The sequence below is a fragment of the Aethalodelphis obliquidens genome, unplaced genomic scaffold (genome assembly GCF_003676395.1).
Source record: "Aethalodelphis obliquidens isolate GAN/ISIS:26980383/991018 unplaced genomic scaffold, ASM367639v1 scaffold28, whole genome shotgun sequence".
In the NCBI taxonomy this organism is placed as follows: Eukaryota; Metazoa; Chordata; class Mammalia; order Artiodactyla; family Delphinidae; genus Aethalodelphis; species Aethalodelphis obliquidens.
The window spans coordinates 12,614,392-12,637,905 of NW_020837972.1; the positions used below are offsets into that span (position 1 = coordinate 12,614,392).

The 23,514-nt window shown below is 46.8% G+C and overlaps 1 protein-coding gene across 1 annotated transcript in view; it reads right to left on the reverse strand.

Moving 5' to 3' along the window:
* Nucleotides 1-23,514, reverse strand: part of NOS1 (nitric oxide synthase 1) — an 88,214-nt gene that overhangs the window by 50,558 nt on the left and 14,142 nt on the right. The window contains exons 2-5 of the mRNA XM_027124705.1: nucleotides 22,562-22,688; nucleotides 3,084-3,212; nucleotides 1,626-1,771; nucleotides 265-427 (exon numbers count right to left, since the gene is read on the reverse strand). Of these exons, the coding sequence (XP_026980506.1) occupies nucleotides 265-427; nucleotides 1,626-1,771; nucleotides 3,084-3,212; nucleotides 22,562-22,688 (565 nt within the window). The remainder of the gene's footprint in view (nucleotides 1-264; nucleotides 428-1,625; nucleotides 1,772-3,083; nucleotides 3,213-22,561; nucleotides 22,689-23,514) is intronic.

Genomic DNA, 23,514 nt, shown 5'->3' on the forward strand with positions numbered 1-23,514 from the left:
GGCAAGTGGGGTCTGCAGTAAACTGGAGAGTATAAGCCCTACCTAGAGACATCAGATTCAATTTTTAAAAAAGATTGTTTGGGCTAAATAAGATATAAGCCAGATACAGTCATGATCTGAGAATTTGGGACCCCATGGTCACCATCTGAGAGTTCACCACAGCCACCAAGTGCCCTTGCTAGGAGCTGACCCTTTTCAAAGCTCATTCCTCCCCCGGCAACCCCACCAAAGGGCTCTTCCTAGTATCTGAGCCTGACTGCTCACCTGCAGCTTGGACCACTGGATCCGGCCGACGCAGCGGGAGGCATTCCTCCAGGCGTGCTTGGCCCCGTAGATGAGCTCTGTGTCCTTGAGCTGGTAGGTGCTGGTGGTTTCGATCTCTTTGCTCACCTCTTCCAGCCTCTCCATATGAGCTTTGGAGCCGAATCTGAGGGAAGAGAAAAGAGACATGGGAGCATCACCCTCTCTACTAAATTAGAGGTCGGTGGAAGGAGTGAGCTATTACAGGAGGCCAGAAGCCACAGAGTCTGGACTGATATCTGGACACAACAGTTTCAACATAAAGCAGAGACTGGCAAACTCAAATGCCTACAAAGGCCCGGCAGTGTACATAGGACTGAACTGGCTGGATGGGGACTGCAGCAAACAGGTGAGCCTACGCCTGGTCCAAAGGGGGCAGCCCCAACTCTGCTCTAGCCTGCTGTTGTCTGATAGGAATGGGGGCCTGGTACTGCCAGATTTTCTTTCAAGAGAAACTGGAAATCTGATTTTTAAAGGCAACTCTTCTAATTTTTAAATGGTGGCAATAAACTGAATTTTAGAAAGTTAAAAAGTTCTTATGAAAAGGTTCAGGCTTACAAAAAGGTATAGAGGATAATGTAATGGATACCCATGTCCCAAGCCTAAGAGATGATAAATAAATAAGAAAATATATTATAGTTCCTTGGGGACTACTCTGCACCGTAGCCCACTTTCTTTCCAGGAGTGCCTGCTGTTTTGAATGTGGCATTTAGCATTCTCATGCTTTTGTTTATATTTTTGCCACTTGTGTATCTATCCCCTAAATCACGTATAGTATTTTTCTGCATGTTTAGAAAGTTTATGTAAATGGGGCTGTCCTGAGCGTATCCTTCTACAGCCTGTCCTCTTCTTCCTTTGCTCAAAGTTATTTAGGAGCTTCATTTCCATGAACATGCAGAGTTTTAACCTGTTCATGTTTACAGCTGTATAGTATTCCATTACAGAAAATGCCACAGTTTACTTACACATTCTCCTATCAATGGAGTTGAGATTGTTTCCAGTTGGCTCTTTAATTTTTTTTCCTATTCTAACAATGTTTCAGTGAACATTCTTAGGCAGGCCTTCTTGTGAACATGTGTGAGAGTTTCTTTAGGGAATATACCCAGGCGTGGAATTGCTTGAAAAGTTTCAAATTTAAGCAACAATTTGCAGGCTAAACAAAAACACTTCTAGGGGCCAGATCTGGCCCTTGGGCCACCAGTTTTTGACCTCTGTGCATGGCAGGCAGAGGCCTTATGCTCAGGTCTTGGTTCAACTGTCTGCACATTTGGACCTGAAGTCTTTGTACCCAGTACCCGGTCTTCCCAGTGTAGACATGAACTTGCCTTTTAATTGATGAGAAGTACTGATCAATAAACTCTTTGGCAAGAGGGAAGAGCTGTTCTTTTGTGCGGACGTCTTCAGGCCTTCGTATTTGCTGAGAAGGAAGCATGATGGACCCCATACAGATGTGCTCAGTGCATCCCGTTCCCTGGAAGGAAAAGAGATTTGGGCTATTGCTTCATTTCACCCAATGTGGCACGTGTAGGGTTGTGGACCTGGATCTGACATTCATGGTGGGGCTTCCCCGGCTTTAATTCCCAACGCGGATTTCTCACATACCAGCTTCTAATCACTGTTGGACCTGGTTATCAGCCCAGGTAAGGAAAGGGCAAGCATCACTTTAAGGTCCTGAATGTGTTTGCTCTACTTAACTGGGGGGAGAGGGGCTTTGTGACTGTCATTCTCTGGGAAGCAGAACCATTGGTGCTGAATCCCCCAATATGTTTTGATCCCATGTTGATCAAGAAGGAGCTAGTAGAGTGATTATAGTAACTTGTTAGAATATGTCTGTGGGATGTTGATTGCAGAACATAGCCCTAATTCTTCCCCTCCCTGTATTCACAGCCTTTGCTATGTGACTTTACAGCAATTCTCATCAAGAGGTAAAGCCTCTTCCCTCTCCTTTTGAATATTGGCTTGTTTGGGCCAATAGAATATGGCAGAAGTGACACTGTGCCCATTCTGAGTCTCGACCTCAAGAGATCTTACACATTTCTGCTCATTCTCTCAGGACACTGCAACCAGCATGTGAAGGAGACCAAACTAGCTTGCTGGAAGATGAGAGGCCGCATGGAGCAGAGCTGAGTTATCCCAGCCAGGGCCATCCTAGGCCAGCCTGCCGAGAGCTGACCCCTCAGATGATCGCAGAAGCATGAGATCAGCAGAACCACACAGCCCATCTGTAGGCTTTTGGAAAATAATAAGTGGTGGTTGTTTTAGGTCACTAATTTTGGGGAAAGTTTGTTACACTCCAATAGCTAACTGATACAACATTCCTCCAAGAGGCCCATTTTCCAGAACAATGTAAAACAACAGATTGGTTGATTGACTGAAAAATATATAAAATTTAGAGGACAGACTGAAAACCAAGAAGGGTTTGTCCAAAACTCCATCAGTGGTCGGACTGTGTGAGAGAAAAAGAATGTACTTAGAACCAGCAACTCCCCTTTTGAGTACAAGGGGACACAAATAAAAAGCATTTGCACAAGTAAGTATCCACCAGTGGTTCTCAAATGGGGGTGAATTTCCCACCCAGGGGACATCTGGTAATGTCTGAAGACATATTTGGTTGTCACAACTTGGTGAGGGGGGAGTACTGGCATCTGGCTGGCACAGGTCAGGGGTGATGCTCAACATCTTATAATGCACAGGTTGGTCCCCACGGTAAGAATTACCCAGTCCCATGTGTGGATATCACTGGGGTTGAGAAACCCTGGTCTCCCCCTTGCTGGGGTACTCACCAACGTGCTCTTAAGGTGGAGGGTGTCAGAGAGAACCACATCGGTCTCCCAGTTCTTGACCTTGAGGAAACGAGGGCACTTGGAGGGGCTGCCATTCTTTATGGGAGACTGTTTTCCCGAGGCGGGGGGCTGGAGGAGAGAATAAAGATGAGATATTATGCATTTGAGGGCACTGGAAGATTGTTTCCATTGGGATGGGGAGAGGTGATGCTCTTCCTGGAATCTGTCGCCAGTCACCAACTGTCCGTGACTCTCTGGGATGGACACGTACAAGGTAGCTGGGAGCTTGGTCCCTCTACCTGTGCAGAAGGCGGCACCGTGGAAGAATGGTTCAGGTTCTGTTCTGGGGAGAGGGGTCAGGAACTCAAAGGTGGTCTCTCTGGAGTCTAGCACGGGGTCTGGCACATTAGCAGGGACTTAATGAAAGTTTGTGGAATGAATAAGTGACTGAAAGAACACTGTCAGTGTCTTCAAATGATAACAGCCCTCAGGGCGGAGGAATCAAATCTGAGGCTGGGTCAAGTTACTTGGATTTCTGGGCCTTCCTGCCATAGCCCGAACTCACCATTCCAGGCAAGTACTGGGAAAACAAAAAGTTTATGTGAGAAAGGTTTGAAGCATAGAATACTTTCCCCCGATTTCAGATTTCTGCTTTTCAAAAAGGCCAAACATGTCCCTGCCTCAGGCCTTTGCACTTACTGTTCTCTCCATTTTTTTTTTTTTTTTTTTTTTTTTTTTTGCGGTACGCGGGCCTCTCACCGCTGCGGCCTCCACCGTCGCGGAGCACAGGCTCCGGACGCGCAGGCTCAGCGGCCATGGCTCATGGGCCCAGCCGCTCCGCGGCATGTGGGATCCTCCCGGACCGGGGCACAAACCCGCGTCCCCTGCATCGGCAGGCGGACTCCCAACCACTGCGCCACCAGGGAAGCCCCTGTTCTCTCCATCTTGAATGTATTCAGTGCTCCATTTATCTTCACCTCTGTAAGCAAACTGTCCAGTAGGTGAGCGGGGATAAGCCTGGGCTGACAAATGTTGGCCCATCCATTATGAACTTCATCGATAAGGATCATATTCTGTCTTGGGTGTTTCTGAGTGGTTGTCTACCTGCCTGGGCAGAGGTGTGCTCGTGCATCAGACGAGCATCAGCAGCTCTAAGGGACAGGCAGCAGGCACACCCTGATGCAATGGCCGAGCAACGGAGGGGAGAAGATGAGACGATGTTGCGTCACTCAGGCCAAAGAGTAGAGCAGTGGGCAGTGACCTTGAGGCAGGGCATTCACACATTCAAATTGTATTTACTGAGCCCCTACTATGTGCTAGACACCGTTAGGCATTGGGGACACTGAGGTGAACAAGGCAGTCAGGTTCCTTGTCCTTCTGGAGCATCGTTTTGGGAGAAGCAGAGGTAAATAATAAGTAAACTAATATGTGGATGATATAATTTCAGGTGGTGATAGGAATATAATATAGAGGGAGGTAATGGTGACAAAGTGGAGGGGAAAGAGGCAAGTGCAAAGACCCTGAGGTAGGGATGAGTTTGCTCAGTTCAAAGGACCAGCAAGGAGGCCAGTGTGGCTGGAGTGGATGAGTGAGGATGAGTACAAGGAGATGAAGTCAGAAAGGAGGCAGGGTCCACGTCTCATCAGCCTGGAGGTGCTCAGGCTGGCAGGGAGCTGTGAATTAGGATTAAATCAGGTTAAGCCTAGGACAGAAATCACAGGGAACTCTGAAGGACAACTACTGAAAACCAGCATTCAATGAGCACCTGCTATGTTCCAAGCAACATCATCCCCATTTTACAGATGAGGAAACTGAGGCACAGAGAGGTTAACTAAGTTGTCTAAGACCACAGAGCTAGTCAGCTGGAGCCCGGAGTCAAAGCCTGGCAGTCTGGCCTTTGAAACCATGCCCTGAACTGTTTGACTATCCTGCCTCTTGACGATCACGCACAACTCACTCATTCATTCATTCATTCAACACGTGCTTATTGAATATCTCCTGTGTGCCAGGCAAGTCAGTAAGGGCCAGGGCGACAGTGACAAACATACAGATGTGATCTGTGCCCTCACGGAGTTCACAGTCCAATGGGGATGGGGATTTAATGAACCACTATAACTGAGTGAACCGGGTGTCATAACACGGGACGTTGGCAGCGGGTAGGGGGCTGCGGAAGCACACAGAAGAGGCGCCTGACCCAGAGTATTTGACTTCTAAGTCAAGACCCGAAGGATAAGTAGGTGTTCACCAGGCAAAGAAATGGGAGCACGGTCTTGCTGGCAGAGAAGTGAGAGGCATGGCCACCTTTCCGGCCGAGGAAGAGGAGCTCTGTGCTAAAGCGTCCATGCTGCCATGTTGGAGTTTGGGGAACAGGAGGGAGGTGACAGCATGTCACTGTTAAAGATCATGCCAGAACAGTGCAGGGAGCCATGGCAGAGAACAACGGGAAGGTACTGTGACTCAGGATCTTCCACACCTCCCTGCTCTGGCCAGACCCAGTCATCCCCAGTGGCTCCCATCTCAGTGTTGGGCACCACCGTCCATCCACCACCTGTGCATATGCCACAGGGAGGAGCTTCCTGGACATCATCCTCTTTATCTCCCACCCCCCCATCCATCCCCAACTCCCATCCATTTTAGCCTTCTAAGTAACTCTAGAATCCATTTGGCCCCCTTTCTCTCCACCTGCTGGCCAGCACCCTGTCCAAGCCTCCATCATCTTTCATTGGGGTGATTGCAACAGCCTCCTAGATGGTAGCCATTCCTCATCACTATTGGTATCATTGTTCTGCTACTAGTAAAACTCGTAGTCCTGTTACAACCACTACTGCTATAAGCGTTACTGCTGTAGTGCCACCCCGGGAGCAGGAGAATGATGTCGATGAACTCCCTAACAGGGAATAGGCAGATTCCCTACTTGCCCTTCTATCCTGCTAAACTCTTAAGCTATTTTACTCATGTCCCCACGTGAAGCCACGTCCAAACTCCACTTCCTTGGAAGGCCCGTCCAGACAACCTAAACTTCTTTACTTCGGATTCTATTTCCACTCCTGCGTCTTCCAGCAGATGTCCAGGTGATGGAGGGCACCTCTGGGCAGGCCTTTGCGGTGACAAACTCCTCTGATTGTGCCGATGACCTGCATCCTTGAGAAAATAAAGTCCTACCTTTCCCGCGTGGGAGGCACCCCAGCCGTCCTCCCTAGGCAAGGGCGTCACTTAGTCCGTTTAGAAACTCTCTCTCTTAACACCTTGGAGGTTGAGGGGCAGCTGGAATCCCACAGTGGGGATAACAGACATGCTGTTGGTGGTGGGGTCGGGCCCAGGACCCGTGGAGGTGACAGGAGGGCAGGAGGGTGGGGAGCCTGACAAGGAGGGAGGAAGAGAGGGGTGGGGTGTGGCCGGTGGGCAGGCAGCCATCATTGGCAGGGTGGAGGGAGTGAGGTAACAGGCAGTAAAAGAGGCCACGTGCTGAGGGTCCAGATGTGCGAGGGGTGGTCATTACGAGACAAGTAACGGGGGGCTCAGGCGTGAGGTGTGCCATTCCGCACCCCAGGCTGTGTGAACTGCCCACTTGAAACCAGGCATTAGGAGGCCTCTGGCAGGGCTGCTGTACTTGGGCTTTGATGTTTTAATTAGCCAGCAGTAATGTTAGATGACGCAGGAGGGGACAAATGGGGAGATTAATATAGCAGTCAGGGGCCTGCATGGGGGATGCAAATGACTTTTCTGAGTGGGGACCTAAGCTAAAAATTCAGATTAGTGGCCCTTGTGGGTTGTTAAGCTGGGGATGGGGCACAAGTGGACTTTGGGCTGCGGCTGTGTGTTTGTTTCTGGATTTGTGTCTGGGGTAGACAATGGAAGCTTTTCAGGTCGCGGGAGACACGGACTCGATTTCAGTGGGTTCTATGGGAGGGCTCCTCCATGCCTGTTCCTAAATTTGCAAAGGAGGCTCTGAGCTCCTGGGCATTTCAAAGGCTTTGTCAACACCTCTTTGCTTGGGGAGCCTGCAGAGAGGCCCTGAGGAAATGGAAGGAAATGATCTCGCAACCCAAGAGGAGACAGCAGGTGAGGTCATGTCAGCCTGGGGCCCTGAGCCAGGAATTCAGCTTGTAGGAGCCCCGGCACCCTCATTCCTTGCCCCTTTCCTTCCCTCCCTGCTTTCTCTCTTTCAACAAATACACACTGAATACGTACTATGTGCCAGGGACTTGTGTCCTAGGCCCTACAGTGATCCCCATTCTATTGGGAGAAGCATCTTCTAGCTGCATGCTCTGAAGCAGGGGTTTGCAAACTATGGCCCCGTGGGCCAAATTTGGTCTACCATCTAATTTGGTACAGCCCATGGACTAAGGATGGTTTTCCCACTTTAAACTTGTTGAATAAAAAAGTCAAAAGAAGGATAATGCCCCATGACAGGTGAAAGTGACATGAAGTTTGAATTTCAGTGTCTGTGAATAAAGTTTTATTGGCACACAGCCAACCTTGTTTGTTTCCATATTGTCTATGGTTGCTTTTGCAATACAAGGGCAGAGTGGGGAAGTTGTGATGGAGACTAAGATGGGATGGCCCACAAAGCCAAAAATATTTCCTATCCTCTCCTTTACAGAAAAAGTTTTCAGACTCCTGATTTGAAGGATTAAATTCCAGTGGCTGAAAGCTAACCTATCTTACTTATGTCTCCATCCACTTAAACATTGCTGAGTCAGAGATCACTCCTGATCATTCTCTAAAACAGCGTCCCATCCTTGTTACTCTCTGCCCCTTTATCATGCTTTATTTTTATTCATAGCACTTATCACTGCCTGTAGTTTATGGGTGTATATGTATTTGCACATGAATGTATGTAGTTATATCTCTTTATCTTATATAGATTTACATATATCTTTATAGATGCTTAGATATAGATACAGTTTTTTGCCTACTCACCATCCACTTTGCTCTTTTGCCAGTCTCTAGACCGGTGCCCAGCACACACTACGTGTTCAACAACATGTTCATTTGAGGTCTGCTATGGACCGAATTGTATCCTCTCGAATTCATATGTTGAAACTCTAATTCCCAGTGTGACATATTTGGAGATAGGGCTTTTAGAAGGTACTTAAGGTTAAATGAGGTTATAAGGGCAGGACCCCAATCTGATAGGATTAGTGGTCTCATAAGAAGAGGAAGAGAGATGGCTCGCTCTCTCTTTCCCTGTGTGCACAGGCTGTGTAAGGTGGCCGTCTGCAAGCCAGGAAGAGAGCCCTCACCAAATGCGACCATGCTGGCACCACCCTCCAGAACTGTGAGAAACAACTTTCTGTTGTTTACGCGGCTGAATCTGTGGCTGTTGTTTTGGCAGCTTGAGCTATTTAATATAAGGTCTAAATGCATTTCAAATTGTAAAGCAATTATTCTCCAATAAAGATGTTTAAATAAATAAATAAATGCAGTTCAAAACTGTGGAGTTCCTTAAATGCTAAGCCAAAGACTTTGGCCTTGATTTAGTAGACAGTGGAGAAGCTGCCTTATGGAGGGGGTGGCATTATCGAAGCTGAATTTTAGGAAGTATGTGACTGCTGGGACTACAGGAGGCAGAGGGTGAAGGCTCAGAGACCCAGGAGGGGGCTGCTGCACCAGTGCAGGGGAGGGGCCTGGAGGGTGGAAAATACAGCTGCAGGAGCAGACGACAGGAAGGCAGGAGATGGGAGCTGGGGTGCCAGAAGCCGGACAAGAGCCTTGTAGCATGAGAGGATGGGAGGGAAAAGAACAAAGTCAACAATGACTTGGAGGCTTCCGGTCTAGGTAAGTGGGAGGATGCGAGCCTTTTAGCAGACGTCGGGAAGTAAGGAGTGGAAGTGGGGGGAACGTGGAGGGAGGATTTAGAGGCAGGAAGATAGATGCTAGACATCAGAATCTGGCAGATCTAGAAACAGAGGCCAGGCACCCTGCCCTCCTCCGATTGTGGGCTGTCACAGCCAGGAGGCTCACAGTGAAACTGGGACATATTAGGAACTGTTAGGAGTTGAACTGTGTTCTCCCAATTCATACCTTGATGCCCTAACCCCAGGACCTCAAAATGTGACCTTATTTGGAGTCTTTAAAGAGGAAATTAAGTTAAAATGAGGTCATTAAGGTGGCCTTAATCCAATATGACTGGTGACCTTACAAAAAGGGGAAATTAGGAGGCAGACACGTATACAGGGAGAACGCCATGTGAACACGAAGACCGTCATCTACAAGCCAAGGACAGGGGCCTGGAGCAGCTCCTTCCCTCACAGCCCTCAGAAGGAACTAACCCCGTAGCCACCTTGATCTCAGACTTTTGGTTTCCAGATTCTGAGCTAATAAATTCCTGTTGTTTAAGCCACCCAGTTTCTGGTGCTTCCTCCTGAAAACAGCTCTGGGAAACGAATCTAGGAGCTGAGGCCCAAACCTGTACAAAGCAAGTATGTTCTCATTCTTTCACTGTTGGTGTCAGCGCCAGCTCCTCCCTCATAGGCCTTCAGCGACTTGCCCTGCTTGGCTTGCTGTAAAATGAGGGCAGCACGCTGGGGCTGAGCCGGGCAGCGGGCCATCCAAACCAGGGCCTGGATACCACACACCACGCTGCAGCCCCTTAGCTGCAGCCCCAGGCGGCACTGTTCCAATCTGTGGGTACCACCCCTCAGAGCAGCAGGTATAACCCGGTTGGGAGCTGTGGCAGCTCAGTTTCTAGAACCACGGGCCCGCAAACCAGCAAGTACGCACCCACCCGTGCAATTTAAAAATTGCTACTTATAAAACTTAACCAACAGCGTTAAGTACCTTGGAGTATAATTTCCCTGTAGTGTATTCAAAGCATGATTTCTAAAGTGATTCATTCTTTATAATAACTCCACAGAAGCTTGAAATGGCTTATTCTTTCCCCACTCTCTCTCTTTCCCCCTGATTCAATGGTCCGTGTTCTATAGTCTGTGGAGGATGATTACAGAAGGGGGTGCTTGGGAGTCAGACTCATCACAGTTTGGGTTCACAGACAAGGGCCTCTGGAGGTGAGGTTTTGTTTGTTTTTTTTTTGACCCTGCAGGGCTGCATGTGGGATCTTAGTTCCCCGACCAGGGATTGAACCCGCACCTCCTGCAGTGGAATCACAGAGTCCTAACCATTGGACCGCCAGGGAAGTCCCAAGGGGTTTTGAAGTTAGCTTGTTGTTGCATTCTCCAAATGAGGTGATGCTTGTAGTCACAATGATCTCACAAGATGATCAGAATATTAGACAACTTTAAACTTGGTCCCATTGCCAGACCAGAATGTACACTATGAATTAATTTTGAGAAACCCTGTAATTATCTTGTGGCCCATCCCTATTCTATTGCATTGTACTGTGTGTGTTTATTAAAAGCATTAACTTGCTAAATGTAAATATTTAAAATGCACAACAAGCTTGGTGATCATGTTTTGGACTTTTTACCTCTTAAACATCCTGGGACCCTCAGAAAATAGAAGTGGGGTGGGGCCCTGTGGACTTCCGAGAATCTCCATGTGAAGGTGGCTTTGGCAGCTCATATCCATTTGTAAATAGAGGAGGAAAAAATGACTCTGACCCAACTCGGCCTATCTGGGGAAAGAATCTGAATGCGGTTTGATGCCATAAATGAGCATACAGATTGGAGTCACTGATTTCCTGAGCTAGAATGTCATTGTCCTACACGGACAACACTCAAACAGCTTGCATTGAATATATTCACTATTAAAACAAACAGTTAACAAAATACGTGCAGGGCTTCCCTGGTGGCGCAGTGGTTGGGAATCCACCTGCCAACGCAGGGGACACGGGTTCGAGCCCTGGTCCAGGAAGATCCCGCATGCTGTGGAGCAAGTAAGCCCGGGCACCACAACTACTGAGCCTGCGCTCTAGAGCTTTCAAGTCACAACTACTGAAGCCCGCGTGCCTAGAGCCCGTGCTCCGCAACAAGAGAAGCCACTGCAAGGAGAAGCCCACTCACCGCAATGAAGAGTAGCCCCCGCTCACCGCAACTAGGGAAAGCCTGCGTGCAGCAACGAAGACCCAAAGCAGCCAAAAATAAATAAATAAATTTATTTTTTAAAAAAATGTGGAAATTCCAGCAGGGCTGAACCCGAACACCCATCAATATAGGCCCCACTTCCTGGTTCCACCCTGGCTCAGACCACCTACAGCAGCAGGTCATAGAAAGCTGGTCCCTTGACTAAGTGACCTAGGAAGACCCTGGAGGTCACTGAGCAGGTGATGGTCTGGGTGGAGGGATGTGAAACATCAGCAAGATTTGGATGCTGCTGCCGCTGGGAACTCTGAGGGACTCTGTTCAACATAAATTCCCGGAGAGCATCCTTTGCGCCCTGTTTGAGGGCAATCCAGGAACCCCTGGTAACTCGAGGAAGTGGGACGGGGGTATTGAAAATGCTTTGGGGAAAATCCAACCTGAGTGTCTCACTTTGGTCGTGAGCCATATCAGGGCAAAGGATACCTGGCCCGATAGAGTTGGGGGCAGAAATGGGTTTAATTGCAACTTATATTAGGGATTTGGGGGCACTTTCCCACAGAGAGAAACTAATCTCAAAACATAAGAAGTTTCTCAAGTGCTTAGAGACAGGCCCCCCCACCCCAGGAAGGTACCCTGAATGCAGCCAGTGGAATCTGCTAGAGCCAGCCAGGTGGGCTCTGCGGGGAACATCTGCTCGTGAGTCTACGAAACCGCAACTATCACAGTGTGATAACTTATCACTGCTGTGTGTGTGTCTGTGTCTGGAGCTTGTCTTTAGACCGGTTGTTTCTGGGGGTTGAGGCAAATACTCGAGGAAAAGATGACTTCTAGGCTCTGAACTCAAGGGCCGTGATCATTTCAATTTCATTTCAAGTGACATTCAGTAAATGCCTGTTCTGTGCCTCACCCAAGCTAGGCCACTGCGTATCCACTAGTGCATGGACTCCTCATGGTAACCCATTTTTCAGATGAGGAAATGGAGGCTCTGAGAAGTAAACTGACTATCCCCAAATTAACAACTGATAGGCCGCAGAGCTGGGCCTGGAATCCAGGCCCTCGAAGTTTCCTTTTTTTCCATCTAGGTCTCACTGCTCCCTGCTCTGTGTATTCCTAGAGCTTGGCCCCAGGAGGTAAATGCCATACACATCATTGATTTGAACGACTGACAGGGATGACGATGTCGTTGTAAAGGGAAAGAGACGTGGCTTTGTCACCAAGACTCAGTGGGTGGTCGCGTTCCCTTTCTGGGCCACAAGGGTGTCATCTGCAAAATGGGGACAGGGCTTCTTGCCCTATCTGCCTCACATCAGCAATATAATCATTAGCAATACCTCTTTACCTAAATTGGCAATATGATGCCTAGATCAGCAATATAATAATTAGCCAAATCACAACAACAACAATAATAATGACACTAATGAACTTTTTTGGAGCATTTATTCTGTGCCAGGCCTTGTAGAGTTAAGAGTGGCTCTAGAGCTCCATGGCCTGGGTTCAAGTCCCATCTTGCCCACTTACTAGTCAAGTGACCTTCTTCAAGCTATTCAACCCTTTGGGCCTCAGTTTATTCATCTGTAAAATGGGAACGATAACAGTACTCCATTCGGTTGGGCTGGGGATGAAATGAGGCTGTGGATCTAGAGTGCTTGGCACAGTGCCTGCCTCTGCTCAACAAATATTAGCTTTTATCGTGACAGCAGATGCTATCATTTCATACAGTATCTCATTTCTTCCTCCCCACTACTCCACGAGCCCATAAGCCACTATGAGCCTCAGGGCAGATGCTAATCAGTTGTCTGACCACGGTCACCAGGAGGAGGAAGCCAAACCTAGGCTGACCCCATGGCTGAGCTCTTGACCCCAGTTCTGTGCGTGAGTCCAGGGATTAGAATGACCACACCCCCTGCAGGGTAGTATTGTTATCAGCGTTATTGTTATTTTTATCCCGACATCATTACATGCAGTGAGTCAGGGCTGACTTAGAAGATTTCCCTGCAGCACGCTGGGCTGTCGCTGAGAGGCAGAGGACTGTGCTGGTTTGCCTTCATCCGGACACAGCCTGGCTGGGTCTGGCTGGCCCCTTTTGGTCATCAGCAAAGCCAGCAGCAGCTGGCCGGTTGGGGTGTTTACTCCCAGAGGGGCCCTGGACACCTCTGAAGATTGAGAGCCCATAAGCACTCCCCTTTTGCCTTATAATTTGGAGCTGTGCAGAGAGGCTGGGGTGATGCTGACACTTACCTGGAAATAGGGAAAAGCTTCTCAGCAGATTCTGACATTTTGAAAGCTAGCAAGCCCTATGTCCCCAGGGGTGAGGAAATGCCAGGTTCTTGAGGAGGTGGTGGGGATGGGGTGGGGAGGGAGATTTCAAAATAAGAATCATCTCTCTGACTACCTTGTTGCCTTTGTCAGTAAGAGGCTGGAGAGAGGGGCAGCGGGCTGAATAAGAAGGAAGAAACCCAAATGGAAATGCCACTTCCCCCAGGCCCAGGCCCCCCGTTGCACCCTCTAAGGATTGGATGGATGCTTAATTAGTATCTGAAAATAGACGTTCTGCTCCCAAGCAGGGCACGGTTCTACCCCTACCCCTTAGGAAAGCAAATCAGGCAGGCAAGAAAAATAGATGCTTAATAAGAAGGGAAGCAGAGAAGGGCTTGTTTCAAATCCTAAGGTTTTGCGGGGGAATGGACAAACAGCACTTTCTCATGTCCTTAATCTAGGGTAGCATTTCCACTTAGGAGGGTTATTATGTAAGGGGCTTTTGGAAAGTGTCAAAACTCAATATGTGTCTCAGGTGGTATTAGCATCAAAGACAACCTCAGCAATCAAATAATAATCCTTAGCAAGAAAAAGAAACATAGTTTATCAGTTATCGCTGTTCCTTTTAAAACTGTAATGCTTTTCCCCACTTTCTTCTAGGCAAACTCCTACATGATCATCAAAACCCAGATCAAATGTCACCTCTTCCAGTAAACCTTTCCTGATACCGCCTGAGGTATTTATGTTCCCACAGTGTCTTGTGTCCCTCTCTATTTTAGGATTAATTGCACTGTCCATGTGTCTGTCTCCCCACATTCACCCATGAAGGTCTCAAGGGCAGGGAGGGCGATGCTTGCTCACCTTTGCTTCCACCCCGAGCTGCGCAGGCGGCAGATATTGGGTGACTATTTTTTGTGTGATGGGTGAACCGATTCATTCCATCCACCAGCCCAGGCCAGATACAATTTGCAAGGGGATGTTAAAGATAAGCATCACAGAGTCATTCACACACTGTGTTCTAGTGACCAGGGACTTGAGTCTCACTGGCTCTACCTATTGCTGACCCAAACTATTAGCAAGAGAAATAACCACTAGGTAAAGATTAACATCTCAGCCTTCCGAGGCTAATTTAAGAGAAGTTGCCTCTATGGCTCGATTTTCCTTGAGTCTGGACAAACAAGAGTATCAAAGAGGATAGGACAGACCACACTACTCCTTCAGGGACCTAACAATCGTCTGAGTCAGGAAGTTCTTTCTCATGTCTAGCCTGCATCTGCCCTGTGTCACCTGGGCTCTGTTGCCTTTTGCCCAGTCCTTGGGGAAAAGGCAGACCAGCTGCTCCTCCACCAGCTCCTGTCTCTTTGTGACTCAGGAAGGCAGGTAGTGGCTGGGTCTCTCTTTGTGTTATTAACAACGCTACCCCCTCCACCGTTGCCTAAAAAGGCAGCAAATGTGGGTTACAACTGGGAGGAAGGAAGCTGATTCCAGGAGCTCCAGGTTAAGTGGCTTTGAGCAGGTAGAGAAGAGGCTAAGCATAGGAGCTGGTCTCTCAGGTCAGAAAGAAACACATTGGGTTTTCTGTTTATTTGCTCAGCCTGGGAAACATTTCTGAGCACTGTGGCTGTGAGGGTGTCTAGCAGGAGGTAGCTGGGCTGTTTCTTTAGCATTGGGACTCCAATATAACTGAGCGCTTGGGTCTCCAGCTCTTTTCAGCTCTATTTCTGAGAGGCATTTGGAAAATTGAGTCTTAGACAGCAGAGCCTGGATAATCTCACAGGCCAGTGATTTTGAACCTTTTTTGGGTCACGGACTTCAGTGAGGACTTGATAATGATAAAGGAGTGAGTGTAAATCCAAGCACTGCTGGTCTGTATGTCATGCTTCCAGGAGCTCCCACGTCTAAAACTGTTAGGCTGTCTTAACCTCAGGAAGACTGTCTTTTCCCCTTTCTCCAGCACCCTTTCTCCTCCAAGGAAATGGAACTTCCACTTTAGAGGAGGCCTTAAGGCAGGTTCTCAGCACCTCCCCCTGATTGCTATAGACTGAATGTTCATGTCGCCTGCAAATTCATCTGTTGAAACCCAACCTCTGTGTAATGTTTTTGGAGGTGGGGCCTTTGGGAGGTGACGAGGTCATGAGGGTGGAGCCCTCATGAATGGAATTAGTGCCCTTATGAAAGAAACCCCAGAGAGGTCCCTTGCCCCTTCTGCCATGTGAGGACACAGCCATAGATGGCTGTCTATCAACCAAGAAGCAGGCCTGCACTAGACGTTGAATCTGCCAGTGCCTTGATCTTGGATTTCTCAGCCTCCAAAACTGTGGGAAATAAATTTCTGTTGTTTATAAGCCACCCAGTCTACGGTATTCTGTTATAGCAGCCCAAATAGACTAAGATACTGATCATTTCATCATGATGCCTTGCAAAGAAGGTCTCTGGTCCTTTTTTTAAAAAAAAATTAATTAATTAATTAATTAATTTTTGGCTGTGTTGGGTCTTCGTTTCTGTGTAAGGGCTTTCTCTAGCTGCGGCAAGCGGGGGCCACTCTTCATCATGGTGCGCGGGCCTCTCACTATCGCGGACTCTCTTGTTGGGAGCACAGGCTCCAGACGCGCAGGCTCAGTAGTTGTGGCTCACGGGCCTAGTTGCTCCGCGGCATGTGGGATCTTCCCAGACCAGGGCTCGAACCCGTGTCCCCTGCATTGGCAGGCAGACTCCCAACCACTCCACCACCAGGGAAGCCCCTCTCTGGTCCTATTAATCTCCCTGTCCTGTCACCAGTATTGAACCCTACTCCTCTGGCTTGAAATTCAAGTTTATGTTTTTCAAGCTGTCACTGTCTAACCAATATGGACCCTCTGAAATAGCCATAATCGTGCTATCACTCAAATTTCAGCAGGACTTTAAGGGTCTTTAAGGGTCTGGTGGGGTCAAGGCCTCCTCTGCTTCTTCCCTCTACCCCAGATCTCAGGGGTTACTGCAGACCAGCAATCCCAAACTCTGATACATAGAGGGGGCAGGTAGGTAAGGCAAATCAGTAAAGCCAGCTGGGTAATCTCAAGACAGAACACATGGTTGCATATTAAACACATAAGAATATTCTTCATTCTCACAAACATGAAATCTTTCGCATCTTTCCTGAAATGTGTGAACCTCTTGGTCAATCTCTACCTGCCACTTATAATAAAGACATGGATATGAAAAGATTTAACTTTCACCCTATTATAAGAAAGCCAACAGCACTAATGTTATGATAAATGACAATGAACAGTTGGCAGTAATGAGAGGGGCACAATAGAGAGTGGTGGGAATTGTGACAAACTGGAGAGCACACACCCTGTGTAGTGGGAACCGCTGTTACTCAGTCCAGGCAGATTATTGCCCCATAAGAATATAGGGTCAATGTAGCTAGACTGTCCACATTTGTAAGATAAGTTGTAAATGTGAAAATTACATGAAAATTTGAAACACTGGCAATAAACTCAAAGTACAAACATAAATTGTCAATTAGGACAATATAGTACAGACTTAACAAATCATGTCTACAGCCTGGATCTGGCCTGAGGCTACCTCTTTCTGTCCTTCGTCTTGGGAGGGTTTGCATTATGGCAACACCCTTTCCTTTCAGTTAAGAAAGAAAATGTAAAGAAAATTTAAGCTCTATTTGTTCATTTAATCATTAATGGATAATAATAGTCCTTACACTCACAGTATGGCCTGGATTTTTGAGGACAGCATAAGAGAAGGCTACAGTTGTGCTTGTCCACCAAACATTCCCAGGTGTCCCTGCAAGAGGGGGCGTGCTTGGCCGGTGGCATCATGGATCTGACCTACTGTGGAATCCCTGATGTCTTTATCTTCCCAACCATCAGCAGCTAAAGAAAGCAATTCCCACTGAGGCTCTGGAATGTCTCATCCTCCCCTGTGAAGCTACTTACAGAGGCTATGAGTCATTGCTTATGTGGGCTAGTGGTGAAAGGTGCTGTCCATAGATTAAACATTCATTTAATCATGAATGAAAGAGCTTGGCAACTTGGCCTGTGCCATCCAGGGCTTGGGACAGGTGGAGGGAAGGAAGAGGATGACCTGCTGAGTGGCCATTCCACCCATACTTTGCTCTGGTGCAGTAGAGGGGTGGGAAATTCACATGCCAGGGTTGCTCTGGTCTGGTCTGTTAGGTGAGAAAAAGGCTCTGCTAATCTCTAGCCAGATCTAGCCACTCTCACCATATTGACTCAGCTGTTAAAACATTTCTCAGAAAATTGGCAGAGACTGAAGAGTTTAATAACACACCAAGCTGGTGAGGCTGTGGGGAAACAGTCATTCGCCTACTTAGCAGGTGGGAATGGTGCAACCCCTGTGGTGAGCAGTTTGGCCATATCTGCCCAAGTCACAAATGTATATGACCTTTGAGTCAACAATTCTGCTAGTAGGAATTTATTCTTTTGATAAGCCCACCCATCTGTGAATGAGGTATTTGCACAATGTCATGCATTATAGCAATGTCACGGCAAAATATTGGCCACGGACCACGTATCCACTTTGGAGGACTGGCTCAATAAACATGGCAGAGCAATATAATGGAATATTATGCAGTCATGAAAAAAGAACCAGGACTCTTTACCTACTAATGAGGACTAATCTCTAAGATACGTTGATAAGTGAAAGGACAAGGCACAAAACAATACAGTCATATGTTGGAGATATTGTGGGTTCATTTCCAGACCAATAATAATACAACAAATACCACAATAAAGTACGTGACACTAAAGTTTTGGTTTCCCAGTGCATACAAATGCTATATGTACTATACTACTATACTGTAGCCAACTAAGTGTGCAATAACCTTGTGTCTTAAAAAATGTACATAATTTAAATTAAAAATAATGCTACTGGAAACATGGCACCACTAGACTTGCTCAGTGCACGGTTGCCACAGACCTTCAATTTGTAAAAACAAACAAACAAACAAAGCAATGAAACAAGGTCTGCCTGTATGATGTGCTCTCATTTGTGTAAACACATGTGAAAATAGCTCTCTGCACATGGCCCTGGGCTGCCATCTTGGATTGCAGTGTCATCCGACCCACTTCCGCACACGGCCCGCCTGAGCTGAGGTGCTGGCGGAAGCCATTCCGCACGAGGAACTCCGGTCGGAAGAGATGGGTGTGAGGCCTCTGCTCGTGGCCCCCTGTGAGCAAGTGAAACCCGACTAAGCACAAAGGAAAAAAAAAGCCATCTCAGAGCTGGGACTATTTTCAAGGCTACTGTATGTCTCTGTGGAACACTGCCTCTGGGGCAAAACAAGGAAGAAGCAGGTGATTCTAATGTGCAGCACAGAGGAGAGCCACTGCCGGCCAGCTTCTCCAACTCTGAAGGCACTCCGACCGTGTGGCTGACAGGGTCTTGGTGCTCCGGCCAGGCGTCAAGCCTGAGCCTCTGAGGTAGTAGAGCCGAGTTCAGGACATTGGACCACCAGAGACTACCCGGCCCCGTGTAATATCGATCAGCGAGAGCTCTCCCAGAGATCTCTGTCTCAATGCTAAGACCCAGCTCCACTCAACGACCAGCAAGCTCCAGTGCTGGACACTCCATGCCAAACAACTAGCAAGACAGGAACACAGCCCCACCCATTAGCAGAGAGGCTGCCTAAAATCATAATAAGGGCACAGAAACCCCAAAACACACCACCAGATGTGGACCTGCCCACCAGAAAGACAAGATCCAGCCTCATCCACCAGGACACAGGCACTAGTCCCCTCTACCAGGAGGCCTACACAACCCACTGAACCAACCTTACCCACAGGGGGCAGACACCAAAAACAACGGGAACTATAAACCTGCAGCCTGTGAAAAGGAGACCCAAAACACAGTAAGTTAAGCAAAATGAGAAGACAGAGAAATACCCAGCAGATGAAGGAGCAAGGTAAAAACCCGCCAGACTAAACAAATGAAGAGGAAATAGGCAAGTCTACCTGAAAAAGAATTCAGAGTAACGACAGTAAAGATGATCCAAAATCTTGGAAATAGAATGGAGAAAATACAAGAAACATTTAAGAAGGACCTAGAAGAACTAAAGAGCAAACGAACAATGATGAACAACACAATAAATGAAATTAAAAATTCTCTAGAAGGAATCAATAGCAGAATAACTGAGGCAGAAGAACAGATAAGTGACCTGGAAGATAAAATAGTGGAAATAACTACCACAGAGCAGAATAAAGAAAAAAGAATGAAAAGAATTGAGGACAGTCTCAGAGACCTCTGGGACAACATTAAATGTACCAACATTCAAATTATAGGGGTCCCAGAAGAAGAAGAGAAAAAGAAAGGGACTGAGAAAATATTTGAAGAGATTATAGTGGAAAACTTCCCTAATATGGAAAAGGAAATAGTCAATCAAGTCCAGGAAGTGCAGAGAGTCCCATACAGGATAAAACCAAGGAGAAACACGCCAAGACACATATTAATCAAATTATCAAAAATTACATACAAAGAAAAAATATTAAAAGCAGTAAGGGGAGGGCTTCCCTGGTGGCGCAGTGGTTGAGAGTCCACCTGCCGATGCAGGGGACACGGGTTCGTGCCCCGGTCTGGGAAGATCCCACATGCCGTGGAGTGGCTGGGGCTGTGAGCCATGGCCGCTGAGCCTGTGCATCCGGAGCCTGTGCTCCGCAACGGGAGAGGCCACAACAGTGAGAGGCCCGCGTATCGCAGGAAAAAAAAAAAAAGGCAGCAAGGGGAAAGCAACAAATAACATACAAGGGAATCCCCATAAGGTTAACAGCTGATCTTTCAGCAGAAACTCTGCAAGCCAGAAGGGAGTGGCAGGACATATTTAAAGTGATAAAAGGGAAAAACCTACAACCAAGATTACTCTACCCAGCAAGGATCTCATTCAGATTCAACAGAGAAATTAAAATCTTTACAGACAAGCAAAAGCTAAAAGAATTCAGCACCACCAAACCAGCTTTACAACAAATGCTAAAGGAACTTCTTTAGGCAGGAAACACAAGAGAAGGAAAAGACGTACAATAACAAACCCAAAACAATTAAGAAAATGGTAATAGGAACATACATATCGATAATTACCTTAAATGTAAATGGATTAAATGCTCCCACCAAAAGACATAGACTGGCTGAATGGATACAAAAACAAGACCTCCCCGTATATATTCTGTCTACAAGAGACCCACTTAAGACCTAGGGACACATACAGACTGAAAGTGAGGGGATGGAAAAAGATATTCCATGCAAATGGAAACCAAAAGAAAGCTAGAGTAGCAATTCTCATATCACACAAAATAGACTTTAAAATAAAGACTATTACAAGAGACAGAGAAGGACACTACATAATGATCAAAGGATCAATTCAAGAAGAAGATATGACAATTGTAAATATTTATGCACCCAACATAGGAGCACCTCAGTACATAAGGCAAATACTAACAGCCATAAAAGGGGAAATCGACAGTAACACAATCATAGTAGGGGACTTTAACACCCCATTTTCACCAAAGCTGGACTAATCAACTAAAATGAAAATAAATAAGGAAACACAAGCTTTAAATGATACATTAAACAAGATGGACTTAATTGATATTTATAGGACAGTTCATCCAAAAACAACAGAATACACTGTCTTCTCAAGTGCTCATGGAACATTCTCCAGGATAGATCATATCTTGGGTCACAAATCAAGCCTTGGTAAATTTAGGAAAATTGAAATCATATCAAGTATCTTTTCTGACCACAACGCTATGAGACTAGATATCAATTACAGGAAAAAAACTGTAAAAAATACAAACACATGGAGGCTAAACAATATGCTACTAAATAACCAAGAGATCACTGAAGAAATCAAAGAGGAAATCAAAAAATTCCTAGAGACAAATGACAATGGAGACATGATGACCCAGGACCTATGGATGCAGCAAAAGCAGTTCTAAGAGGGAACTTTATAGCAATACAATCCTACCTCAAGAAACAAGAAAAATCTCAAATAAACAACCTAAGCTTACACCTAAAGCAACTAGATGGAGAAAACGGAACCCTCTTGCACTGTTGGTGGGAATGTAAATTGATACAGCCACCATGGAGAACAGTATGGGGGTTCCTTAAAAAACTAAAAATAGCGCTACCATGACACAGCAATCCCACTACTGGGTGTATACCCTGAGAAAACCATAATTCAAAATGAGTCATGTACCACAATGTTCACTGCAGCTTTACTTACAATAGGCAGGACATGGAAGCAACCTAAGTGTCCATTGACAGATGAATGGATAAAGAAGATGTGGCACATATATACAATGGAATATTACTCAGCCATAAAAAGCAACGAAATTGAGTTATTTGTGGTGAGGTGGATGGACCTGGAGTCTGTCATACAGAGTGAAGTAAGTCAGAAAGAGAAAGACAAATACAGTATGCTAACACATATTTATGGAATCTAAGAAAAAAAAATGTCATGAAGAACCTAAGGGTAAGACAGGAATAAAGACACAGACCTACTAGAGAATGGACTTGAGGATATGGGGAGGGGGAAGGGTAAGCTGGGACAAAGTGAGAGAGTGGCATGGACATATATACACTACCAAACGTAAAGTAGATAGCTAGTGGGAAGCAGCTGCATAGCACAGGGAGATCAGCTCGGTGCTTTGTGACCACCTAGAGGGGTGGGATAGGGAGGGTGGGAGGGAGATGCAAGAGGGAGGGGATATGGGGATACAGGTATATGTATAGCTGATTCAATTTGTTATACAGCAGCAACTAACACAACAATGTAAAGCAATTATACTCCAATAAAGATGTTAAAAAAAAAGTGAAAATAATGTTTGTGTATTTGTTTGTCTATGCATAAAATATTGCTAAAAGGACCCCTAAAATGATGATTTATGAATACTGCTCTCCTCTGGGGAGGGAAACTGTGTGGTTGGGATGACGGGAGAGAGAAAAAGGTTTCACCATGTATCTTCTATATCTTTTAAATTTAAAACCACGTGAATGTCTTTCCTGGTAGAAACAGAAGGAAAATTTGAAAACTAGCAAGGTCGCAAAGTAAACTCAACCATACCCAAGCCCAAATCCATAGCCCGGGATAAGCGCTCCTGGCCTCGGCTCCCCACCCCGGCTCTCCAGCTACACTGGCTGGTTTCCTCCCCCACGTGGTTTGGGATTTGTCTCCCCAAGAGGATTCAGGGAGCCATGGAGTGTGGGTGCCAGGCTGGCACCACCACTTACCTGCTCCTTCTCTGAATACGGGTTGTTGAGGACGACTGGCATGTTGCCCTTCCCCCATAGGTCATTGAAGACTCGGTCGTTCTCCACACCGAGGGGCAGCGGTCTGTGTGATTTGCCATCCAGATCCCTGAAATGCAAGGCAGGGGACGTGAGGAAGACTCGACGTCTGGAGTGACGGGCTGGCCACCCTGCTCTGAAAGTCCTGAGTCAGTGCAGAACCTTCAGGGCTCACCCACCTGACTCTACACGGAGACGGGGAGCTTTGGACCTGCAGCCTGCCCCTTCGTAGGATCAAGCGTGAAGGTGAGCTCATCCAGCTTGGCACTGACGGCTGGCACACACCCATTTTGTGGACATCGTTTTAGAATGACCACGACATAGATTTTGTTCTTCCCTCCCTCTTCCCTCATTTCCTCATCTAGGAACACAGGGGCGCCCTTTTCCTAGCAGAATCCTATGCAGAACCCCTGGACAGCTTAACATCCCCGAAACTTAATGATAGAAGACACAGGAAGCAAGAGGGATAGGGTTGGAAACCAGTCCTGCGGGCCAAGGTGATGAGTCATACAAGCGCCGTCTAGAGCACTGATCACGACTAGTGATACCAGCCTAGGATCAACAGGAATGATTCTGAAAATAAGGGGAACATAGCAACAGAAATAATACTACTATTAATAACGACAGCATTTATTAAGTACTTACTATGTGTCAAGCACTTTTCATATGTCTTAGTGAGTTTAGTCCTTGGGAGAACCATAGGAGGTAGGTATGAATGTTAATGACTATTTTAAAGATGGCAGAAGTGAGACAGAAGCTAAGTTGCTCGAGGTCACGGTATCCCAGCCGACTCTCCACATTTATTCTGACGTGGAGGCTCTTACTGATACCATCACTTCTCATCATCGTTCCCACCCCCGTCACCATCCACCATCAGCTTTATGATTGTCATGATC